Source organism: Camelina sativa, chromosome 3 (genome assembly GCF_000633955.1).
Source record: "Camelina sativa cultivar DH55 chromosome 3, Cs, whole genome shotgun sequence".
Classification (NCBI taxonomy): domain Eukaryota; kingdom Viridiplantae; phylum Streptophyta; class Magnoliopsida; order Brassicales; family Brassicaceae; genus Camelina; species Camelina sativa.
In genome coordinates, this window is record NC_025687.1 from 17130234 (window position 1) to 17142379 (window position 12146).

General features: G+C 33.9%; 2 protein-coding genes across 3 annotated transcripts; both read left to right on the top strand.

The window, feature by feature from the left end:
• Nucleotides 2058-4668, top strand: LOC104777385 (probable leucine-rich repeat receptor-like protein kinase At5g49770). Of its 2 annotated transcripts, none has more exons than XM_019241856.1 (9): nt 2058-2716; nt 2815-2886; nt 2971-3040; nt 3119-3187; nt 3291-3365; nt 3478-3549; nt 3649-3778; nt 3868-4337; nt 4431-4668. In XM_019241856.1, the coding sequence occupies exons 2-8, from the start codon at nt 2823-2825 to the stop codon at nt 3934-3936; spliced, it is 549 nt and encodes a 182-aa protein (XP_019097401.1). In that variant the 5' UTR covers nt 2058-2716; nt 2815-2822; the 3' UTR covers nt 3937-4337; nt 4431-4668. The 2 variants fall into 2 exon arrangements, with proteins under 2 accessions (XP_019097401.1, XP_019097403.1); XM_019241858.1 differs by having other exon boundaries at nt 3649-3731.
• LOC104777386 (immune-associated nucleotide-binding protein 8-like) lies at nt 3986-10136 on the top strand. Its single transcript, XM_019240370.1, has 7 exons — nt 3986-4361; nt 4431-4522; nt 7357-7573; nt 9170-9444; nt 9536-9700; nt 9769-9903; nt 10023-10136. The coding sequence occupies exons 1-7, from the start codon at nt 3986-3988 to the stop codon at nt 10134-10136; spliced, it is 1374 nt and encodes a 457-aa protein (XP_019095915.1).

Genomic DNA, 12146 nt, shown 5'->3' on the forward strand with positions numbered 1-12146 from the left:
TTTTACCTCTTCCTGTTCCATTGCATTTTGTTGAAAGCATGCCTCTCATTGATGAAGATTCTTTAGTTCCTACTCTACCATTTGAACCATCATTAGAGCATGACCATGGTACCATTCCGGCTGACACTGCATCTACATCTGTTACAGATCATACTTCTGTATCTAATGTTAGGCCAAAGAGACAATCTAGAGCTCCTAGTTATCTGGCTGAGTATCATTGCTCTCTTGTTCCTTCCATTTCCTCTTTACCACCGACAGATATCCAATCTTTTCAACCACCACCACCACCACCACCACCACCACCACCTCCTCTTCTCATTAAATCCCTTCCTCCATCACTTAAAAAGACTACACCATACCCCCTTTCTTCTGTCTGTACTCTTGACCGCTATACACCTCTGTTCCAATCCTATATCTTTTCTTATAGTGCTGAAACAGAACCGAAAACATTCCATCAGGCCATGAAATCGGAGAAGTGGACTAATGCAGCAAATGATGAGCTCTTTGCTCTTGAACTTAATAAGACCTTTGTTGTTGAGTCTCTACCTGCAGGGAAACATGCGATTGGATGCAAATGGGTTTTTTACTATTAAGTATAACTCTGACGGTTCTGTTGAACAGTACAAGGGACGCCTGGTTGCACAAGGCTTCACACAGCAAGAAGGGATTGACTACCTCGAGACGTTTTCCCCTGTTGCGAAACTCACCAGTGTAAAGTTGCTTCTTGGCTTAGCATCTGCGAAGGGTTGGAACCTGACTCAAATGGACGTCTCCAATGCTTTCCTCCATGGTGATTTGGAAGAGGAGATATACATGAGTCTTCCTCAAGGATATACGCCTCCACCGGGTGTAGTTTTACCTCCAAATCCGGTATGTCGTTTACTCAAATCCTTGTATGGCTTGAAACAAGCCTCGAGACAGTGGTATAAACGTCTGTCTACGGTTTTCTTGGGAGCAAACTACGTACAATCACCTGCTGATAATACTCTTTTCGTTAAAGTCTTTATGCGTCCATCAGGAATTTGTTCCATTGTTGTTGTGCTCGTATATGTCGATGACATAATGATCGCAAGTAACGATGATGCTGCTGTCCATGATCTGAAGACCCTTTTGCACTCTGAATTTAAGATCAAGGATCTTGGACCAGCTCGCTTTTTCCTTGGATTAGAGATATCGCGATCATCAGAGGGTATCTCAGTCTGTCAACGCAAATATGCTCAGAATCTGCTTGAAGATGCAGGTTTATTAGGCTGTAAGCCAAGTTCTATTCCAATGGATCCGAACCTGCGACTTACCAAGGATATGGGTACGTTGTTACCTTCTCCTACTTCTTATAGAGAACTCATTGGTCGCCTTCTATATCTCACTATCACAAGGCCCGACATCACTTTTGCTGTTTACCAACTGAGCCAGTTCATATCTGCTCCTACTGATATTCATCTACAAGCTGCACACAAGGTTCTACGTTACCTCAAGCAGAATCCAGGACAAGGTTTGATGTATCCTGCCACTTCGGATCTTTGCTTGAATGGATTTTGTGATGCAGATTACGCTAATTGTAAGGAGACAAGGCGTTCTGTTACGGGTTATTGTATTTACCTAGGATCCTCACTCATTTGCTGGAAATCCAAGAAGCAAGGCGTTGCAAGTAGAAGTAGCACAGAATCAGAATATCGCAGTATGGCACAAGCAACCTGTGAGATCATCTGGTTACAACAACTACTCAAGGACTTCCACATTACAGAGTCTGCTCCAGCCAAGTTGTTCTGTGATAATAAATCTGCCTTACACATCACCATGAATCCAGTCTTCCATGAACGGACTAAACATATAGAGATCGATTGTCATACGGTGCGTGATCAAACTTAAGAAGGGTACGCTTAAAGCTCTTCATGTACCGACTGCAGAACAACATGCTGATATCTTGACTAAACCTCTTCATCTGGGACCATTTCATCATCTGCTGCAGAAGATGTCCTTGTCAAATCTTTACCTCCCGAAACCAGACACTTCGGAGATAAAGATTTGAGGGGGGCGTATTAGAGTATGACCGGTTATGAGCTTTGGTTTAATTGGGTTATCTTCGGTTATTAAGATTAGCTGATTAGTCTTACTATATATAGACTGATTAGTTAGTTAATTGAGGTTAAGCTTTTGTAACAAACTTTGATTGTTTGATAAATAAGAAATATCTCGTTTCTCTCTTTTTCTTCAACCTTCGTCTCTCCTCCGTCGTGTCACGTATTTCTCCGATTAACCGGAGTTTATTACAAATCAGTCATACGATTGACCTGGTAACTGGAAATATACTATATAACATATACATTTTTCCATTTGTAGTCTCTAGCTAAGCTCCTAAAACTTACTAGTTTTGTTCTCTCCATACAGATCCCTGAATTTAAATCAATTTAAAGGAACAATTCCCGCGTCAATTGGACTGCTATCGAATTTATATTGGTTTGATATAGCTGACAATCAGATTGGAGGAAACATTCCAATTTCTAATGGGACTTCACCTGGACTTGACATGCTTCTTGAAACTAAGCATTTGTTTATACTCCTCAAATCTTTTTGTTACATTTTACACACTCACTCTTTCTATTTGTTAAATAATGAAACTGTCCTTCACTTCTTTTGGCAGTCATTTCGGGAAAAACAAACTTTCAGGTGAAATCCCCGAAAAACTCTTCAGCTCTAACATGACTTTGATACATATGTAAGTCTCACTAATAGTACATAAGAAACCTGATAGTTTGCAAAGGTTGAGAGTAGTAACTAACAAAGTGATGGCATTGTTGATTGTTTTATCGATAGGCTATTTGATGGAAACCAGTTCACAGGCAAAATCCCGGACAGCCTCAGCCTTGTTAAATCATTGGCAGTGTTGTAAGTGTTAATTAGTTTAGTGTGACATTTACTCATCTATTTTTTTTTTTTAATTAATCTCATACGCTATTTTCATACATACAGACGTCGACAGAAATAAACTAAGTGGAGATATTCCTTCGAGTCTTAATAATCTGACAAATCTTAACGAATTGTAAGTGAGTAACTAAAGCATTTTTTGTATATATCAATGAAAGAAGTAAAATGAGTTTATAGTTTGAATCCTTTTCAGGTACTTGGCCAACAACAGATTAACGGGCAGTCTTCCAAATTTAGCTAGTTTGAACAGTCTCTACACATTGTATAAGTTTCTCTTTTGCTGCGTAATTAACAATCACTACCTTTCTCAAACCCTTATTTGTAATTAATATAGTTCCATTAATTATATGATTGTAATGTCACAGAGATGTGAGCAATAATACTTTGGAATTCTCAGTCATTCCATCATGGCTTTCGTCGTTACGCTCCCTGTCACCATTGTATGAACATCTCTCTCTCTCACTCTCTCTCTATGTATATACATATATACATACATAGTATATATATTTGTATACAGCAGTTACAAACAACACATGGTCTTCTCCTTGATAGAAGGATGGAAGGGATACAACTTGAAGGTCCAATACCAATCTTCCTCTTCAGCCCTACTGAACTACAGACTATGTGAGTAATACATGCAAGCTTGATTGGTAGATCAAGTCGAAGCTGTGACATTTGTAGTAATTATTGAGATGTTTTAAGTTATTTTTTGTTCACTTGCAGCAACCTAAAGCGCAATGGTATAAACGAACCATTGGACTTTGGTACCAATTATAGCGAGCAGTTGGAGTTTGTGGATTTGCAAAGTAATGACATAACCCATTATAGACCAACATCTAGTAAACGCATCCAAGTATTGTATATATATACTGGTTAAAATTTTAAATTAACAATTTTTGTAAGCTTTTCAACCAGTTACATATCTCTTTGATATTTCCACAGATTAGCAAACAATCCGGTGTGCATGGAGCTGGGGAACGTACCGAGTTACTGCTCAATAGTCCAACATAATTCCTCATTTTCAACTCTCCCAACAAACTTTGCTCCATGTGGTCAGAACATGACACCGAGTTCTACATGTCAATGTGTGTATCCAATCACAGGAACACTCTTCTTCAGATCTCCTTCATTCTCAGGGTTTTTCAACTCCACCAACTTCTTGAATCTTCAGCAGGGAATGGTAGAGTTCTTTAAGAAGTTCGGTTATCCTGTTGACTTGGTGGCTATCAGAAACATAAGAGAGGATACAACTGATCGTCAGCTTCTAATAGATCTCTTGGTCTTCCCATTGGGAAAAGTTAGTTTTAATCAAACAGAAATGGCAATTCTTGGTTTTGCGTTTAGCAACCAGACTTACAAGCCTCCCAACATATTTGGCCCTTACCAAGCCAATCCTTACGGTTACTTCTCGGGTATGATGAAACCGGTCACTCACAGTAAAACCGAAACTATATAATTGTTCCATATAACTCATTTGCATTTCCTTTTTTTTTTCTTTTCCTTAGATATTGGAAGTGGTTCAGAAGTAGGAAGGTCCAAGTCACTAAGCATCGGCGGTATCATCGGAATAGTATTGGGTGCTGTTGTGCTGCTGTTGGTAATTGGACTTGGGATATGGATTTCTCTTTGTTGTAAAAAAAGAGAGCAGAAGAACAAAGGAAAGGGAATTGATAGAATTAATCATCAACAAGTCCGCGTTACAGAGACTGAGACAGAAACCTCAGTTCGAGTAAAATCTCGCATTACAGAATTAGAAGTATAAATGTAAATGAGTTCTTATGATACATTCAAAAGATATTATATATATATATATGTATATGTATGTTTAAAAAAATTTGATATCTAAGACTCTAAGAGTATACAGGTTTATACATACGAGTTCTTAAATAAATATATAAAACTTAACACACCACAAATGTTACGAATATTGAAGCAATCAAGCAATGCATACTAAAATTTAGAACTATATATACAAACTTTTGAACACACAATATACAAGTTATATTTGTACTTTTCGTAATCATATGCCTTTTAGAGAATTATTCGATATCGTTTAAAATGGAGTTTTGGCTAATGACGATTACCACTCTATGATTTCCCATTCACATGTAGAATACATATACAAACAATTAGATCCGATCATATACTGATTGTCATACGAATTTAATTTAAACCAATTATCTTGCAGAAAGACCTACATAGTATAGGTATAAATTTGATAAATGATGGATCAAAAAAGACGGGTTAATGGAGGTACTTAATATTGGTTGGAATAGATCTCAGATGTAGACCGTAACCATTGTAATTATATATACGATTGGAGAAACTATAACGCTTCATTTAGTAAATGTAAGATATTGGAGCTAAAGATAGCTTTGAGGAGGTCAAAACTCAAAATGATGATAAGTAAATACTCAAGGAGAATAAGTAGAAAATTAATGGTGATAAAAAATACTCAAGGAAAATCAGTAGCTTTGTTTTGTGTATTTTATTTTTCATGAAAATTAATAATGATCAGCAACCTACTATCATCTGTAACTGCAAGGCTTGTGGACATAAACTTTTGAAATTTAGCGATTGCGAACAGTAGACGCGATGTCCGTAGGCCATAAAACACTTAAGCTAGACTAATTCATTTTCATGACAATAATCCTTTTACTAATTAATAAATTATCAGTAATTTAATTTCCAAAGGCAATTGAAAAAATAATAAGCATTGATTATAAGAGGAGAGAACAAGCTGCTAAGGCTGAAATATATTATAAGTGGAAATTTAACAGTTTGATATAAGTTAATAATAATTGAAATATATTGGTTTATTGGTTTGCAAAGAACTCTAGATTTCTTCAACTTAACTTTCGATTGATATCAATACTATTAGTTAGTTCAAGATTTGGATAATACTGGTAAAGATTCAGATAACTCTGAGGTCGATGATTATGATTGATGAAAGTGGTATAGTTGTATTGATTTTGTCACGTTTATATATATATATATATATATATATTTCAATATCATGTCTTAATTTGTATTTTAGCTGAAATATTGGACGAAATCAGGTTGGTTAGAACATGATCGACCTCCGACGTTGTTTAGTTGGAACATGAGGAATGTTGTATCGTGGGAGCAACATATTGTTTAGTTAGAACATGATCCACCTCCGACGTTTGGAGAAGAGTACCTAAGGACGTATTTGACAGATGTTGGTGCAGAGAAGAAACTTGATTGCGAGGATAACGAGCAATCTCCATTTTACGTTACGTAAACATGGAACGAACATAGTTTATTTTTGGGATTCGTCTACCATATTGGGAGGATCATATGGATTTATAGACCATGCTCATTGAGAAGATGCTTTTTACACATACAAAAAAACAAAAAACACGGATACACCTTTATACATGGATTTGATTCAAAATTAGATCACTTTATAAATTGTAATTAGAGACTTTAGACTACACTCATTATTTCTATAAAAATTACTTGTCAAAAAGATGATAACGTTTACTCGCCATGTCTATAAATGTTTTTGTTATGTTATATTCTAAACGTCTTTATCTGGAACTCTGTATATATATATATATATATATATATATATGTATAGAGCTACATGGAGCTTACGGATTGAAGCTCTCTTAATATGTCCAATTCTGTAGAAACGGGACTAAATCGGTGTTATCGGTAATATCGTAGTAGCTGTACTTGGTCTCCAAATGTAATTATGCAACTAGCAGCACACAACCATCTTATTGTGTTTAGACTTTAGACTAGTTATATAAAAAAATGGTTTCGGCAAAGTGGACATTTTATTCTAATTTATATTTGTTAATTAAGAGATCCAGACATCCCCATTTATTGTGTTTTACTATTTTACATGATTCTTCTTATGCTTGTTTTCACTTTTCTTTTTATATACAAATCTGTTATTCCTGTGAAGTTGTAAGGCTTTCTGATTCCTATAAAGAATAAAAGTATTGAGGTTAGATATAATAAAATGATAAAAGGCTCAGTCTCATGATGAGACTCTCATCTTACAGAATCTTCTCGAATGGTGTACCCGGCAGGACAAGATTGCCAGCAAAAGATTACAGAGAGTCAACCCCCAAAAGTCGTCTTGTTGCCTATTCTCGTTACTTCACCTTTTCCGATTTTACATATTCTGATAAACTATAAAATAGAAGAAAGTTTCTTGTAAAATTCCAAAATGCCTTGGTCGTCACATAATATTGCACATAAGGATCTCCTATTTAATGAAACTTCAAATAGATCATTGTGAGTATTAGCTGATCAAATATTTTCTGTTCTACTCTGTTTGGCAAGTACTGAGAAAGGCTAAGAAAGCTCGTGAGTTTCCTCATTAGTAATTATGGTGCTAATTTCAATACTTTACAACGCTCACCCTTACCTATATATATCTTCGTTTCTTTGTAGAACATAAGTGACCAGTCCATGGCTTCTGGGTCAGCGCAAATAAAAAACATAGTTCTAGTGGGGCGTGCAGGCAACGGAAAAAGCGCCACAGGGAACTCACTCATTAGACAACAAAGGTTCACCTCAGTAACACAAGCAACAGGTGTTACTATGACATGTCAGACATTTAGAGCTGTGACAAAAAGTGGGCCGATCATCAATGTGATTGACACTCCTGGTATGTTTATACATTTGATACAATATTACTCCCTCTCTACATTTGATACAATATTACTCCCTCTCTCTCATACATGCTTAGAAGTTTTTACACATATTAAGAAAACAATAATTACTGAGATAAAATATATTTTTTCTTTAAGTAAAGAGAATATTATTTAATTTTAAACTAATAACAATCTAAATTTTAAATATTTTCAATGATTACTTCTTGAAGTTTACAAAACATCAATCTTTGTGAGACAAAAAAATATCCCAAAACATCAATCTTTGTGAAACAGAGAGAATATATTTTAGTCGTAGGCATGTGAAGCCATATAATAACAATAACTTGAAATGGGGTCATACTATGAAGAGAAATGAATGAATGTGTGGTGTTATTTGTCTCATTGATAGCCATAGGTTCAGATTCCCCAATGTTATTTTTGTTATATTTTATTTTATCTGTTTTCCAATTAATTAATTTACTTAGGTCACGTACGTAGGTTCTCACTGAATTTCTCAGAATAAAAATAAATAAAAAAAAAAGAATTAATAAAAAGCAAGGAGAATCGATTCTCAAAGTTTTTCATACGAGAAACCTTGAGAAACTCATGAGATCCACTCTCAAATGACACATGTCACTTTTTAAATTGTTAGAATTTGTTATAATAAATTAACTTCATAAAAACTTAAAATCTTAATTAAACAGTTTATTTGTTGTTATTTTTTATTTTTTTTAGAAATCACAATAAAATTAATTATTTAACAAGTTCCATTATACATAATTTTCAATAATATTTTCATATTATTTTAAAATAATATTAGTTGATACAAAAATATTAAAATGATTCAAAATTATGAGAGTTAAACAGATATTAATATTATGAAACTAACTAACTATATTAGTATTTATAATTTTATGATTGATAATATGTTTTTTTCTTAACATTATTGACATGTTATATAATATAAAATATAACTAATTAAAAGAATTAAATATATTTAATAAATAATTTAGTTTGTTTATAAAATATTAATAATGTTAAGATAAAATACAAAAACAAAATAACAAAATAAATATTCAAATAAAATAAAATTATAATTATAAAATTATATTAAAATAATAATATTGTATGAATGAAAAACTCATTGGATTTCTCATCAATGGACATACAAAATTAAAAAAAAATTCTCAAATTTCTCTACACTAAAAAAGCTAATATTATATTAATGAGAGACTCATTTGAATTTCTACCAATGCACATGCTCTTAGAGCATCACTAGCGGAGAGAACGTGTTCATTGTTGCTCAAAGAAAAAAAAAATATATTTTAATATATGATTAATAAAAAATTGGTATGTGTTGAAAAATAGTAAAAAATAGTAAAAAATAGTAACTTTAGCAATGTTTCTTTTCTTTCTCTCTGTTGTTTATATTTTTTTATTAGTTTTTATTAAAAGAATTTGTGGGAAGCAACCACCACCTTCTTACATATTATCTCTCCTAAAATCATATTTTATTGATATTACTTTGTCTTCAACAATGCTCCCTCGGTTTCATTATCCGCATTGCGCCATTGCCTATGATTTGGTTTGCTCTCTGGTTCGTGACACAGGTCTATTCGATTTGATAACGACACCTGCCTTTATCAGCAAGGAAATCGTTAGATGTCTTGCTCTGGTTGAGGAAGGATTACATGCTGTGGTGTTAGTTTTATCCGCTAGGAATCGGATTACGCAAGAGGAAGAGTCCGTGGTTAGTACGTTGCAAAGCCTCTTCGGGAGTAGAATCCTTGACTATTTGATCGTTGTATTCACTGGTGGTGATGAGCTAGAAGAAAACAACCAGACATTGAAAACGTATTTATCCACAAGCCCTGAGTTTCTGACGGTCAGTTATTCCATAGACTATTACTATAATAAACTTGCGTTACACGTAAACGTTTCTGCTTATTAATCTATCTACGTACTTTTTATTTCAGAGAATTTTCACATTAAGTGGCAATAGAAAGGTTTTGTTTAATAATAAGACCAAGGATGAAGACAAGAAGGATAAGCAAATCGAGGAGCTTCTCGCCCATGTTGCAGCAATTGGAAGGAAAAACGAAGGGAGACCGTTTACGGAAGAGATGCACCGTCAGATAAAGGTGATCAGTTTCTGGTTGAAACGCCTATACAGAACATATGTTAATTTACGAATCTTTGCGCTTCTCAGGAAGAGACCAAGAAGCTTAAGCAAGAGGAAAAGAAAGCCGAAGCTAGGTATAGAAAAGAAGTAGAGAAAGAAAGGGAGAGGAAAGAGGAGTTAAGGATGTCGTTTCAACATAAGATGGATGAAATGGCAATGATGGTAGTTAATATTATATTCGTTTACTTTTTTATAAGAGTGTTACTTAAAAATATCTAGAGGCTTGAGATTATTCTCCTGTCACATTTTGTCCGTAACAATGTGTTCTCGTCCTCTCTCAGGTGGAGAGAAAAGTAGCAAATGCTTTGGAAATACACGAGGCAATGATGCGTATAATGGAAAAGGTGGCGACAAGGAGAGAACAAGATCCGAAGCCGTCATGCAACATCATGTAATCGGTGTACCCAATCGAGCAAAGATTGTTGGAGGACACATGTCAAAGTCTTATTGTGCACGTTGCACGGTTTTTTATTTCATTTTATGTGTGCTGTGTGGTTTTCTGCTTTTGTTTGCTTCCCGATTTCATAACCCTTGTAAGTATTGTTGCTAATTAAACACTGTTCAGACATCCATATGTGTATATGTGTGTATAAATCTAATCTTTGCTTACCGTCTTGTAATAAAAAAATAACCGTCGTGTATGTGTATTAAATCTAATCTTTGCTTTTTTTTTCTTTTCTTGTGGATAAAAAGATCTGATCTTTGTTGAATCATCCAATATATAATAAACAAAGAGAGTCTCATCCTATCATTATCACCTCTTTAAATTTAACATATATCATATCAACATGTCGTGTACTTTATATTAATTTACTCAATGTCTATATATCGAAAACAAATTAATAAAAGCACATTTTGTACTCTCCAAATGGTCGGTCAAATGGCAATCTGTTTTAATTGTATGACTTATTATTCTTACTGAATAAAAACCGATATAGTGATCTTGAAGAAACACAATATGTTGAGTTTGTCACGGGAAGATTTTTTCTTTGTGACCATGATTCATTACAATTTGATATTAAGTAAACAACTCGAAAGTAAAGTTTTTTAAATTAATGACGTCTAGCTAGCATTAGTTTTAAAATACTTTTTTGCTAAAGCACATTTACATAGTGAAAACATTAATCTATTAGATCCCTTACATAGAACATTAATCTTTTGTCGTTGTTTACTAAAATTTTAATAAATAAAAAATTGAAAATATTAAAAAGAAAGGAGAGAGAAGAGGAATAGTTTTTCAGATTGCTGTGAGAAGAAACGATTCCTATACTATTTATACACCTGAGCACTTTTCATTAGTTTACATTTATTTCAATTAAAATATTATTATTTTTATTTTTTTGAGTAACGATCATGATTTCTACCGTTGGTGATGGTTTTACTACTCACATATATTCCATATTTAAATAATACAAAATGTTTAGAAATTTTATAAAAATTGTAAAAGAGGATGAATTCCTTGACCATTGTTTTAATTTTTTTGTTTTTTCATAACTTCGTCTATGCCATTGTTAACACATGAAAATGAACAAAAAGACACCATAGAATCCACAAGAACCTTAAAGACACCTATGCTCGACAAAATATTCTAAACAAAACAATTAACGACAACTAAACCGGAAAATATAACGCAATAATTAGCCAACCTAACCCGTAGTCCGTACCTCCAAATCTATGATAACAATAAACTATGAAAATAGTTTATAATGTGTAAGATTCTGTTTGAGATTATTTGGTATCAATTTTTATTTTTATTATTTTGCTATTAATTAATCAGTGTTTCGTTAACCAAAAACATAATGGAGTATGTACTTTTTAACTCTGGATAAAACAAAATCTCTCTAGTTTATTATGTATCAAATTGGTTTTGGGTAAGGATTTACTCACTCAAAGAAAATAGGGTATTTCCGACTACAATTGGCGACTAAATTAGTAGTCACCAAATTTAGCAACTATTTAACAACAATTTAGCTATTACGTGGCGACTGTTTAGTGACAAAAAACAACGTAATCGTTAATTAGTCATTAACTTGCGACAAAATAACATAGTCGTTAAATTTGTCGGTAAATGGCGACGAATCAAGAAAACTGTGAATATTGTCCCCAGATAGTCGCCAAATTAGCGACTAATACAGTAGTCGCCCAATATAGTCGTAAATTTGGCGACTAACTTGCGACACTTTTGGTGGGTTGGAATTGTGTGGCAAAACAGTCACTAAAAGTTGGTTTGAAACATGTTTTCATTATTCCAAGGTAGGTTGTAACAACCCTTCCCGTGGACTCCACTAGCCTCACTGCTAGCTTGCCTCCATAGGCCCAAAGCTGACCCTGCAGGGCATCGGTCCTAACCCCTCACCGTGGCAAATGGAACTACTCATCCAAATCCACAGTAGGTTATTGGTGCG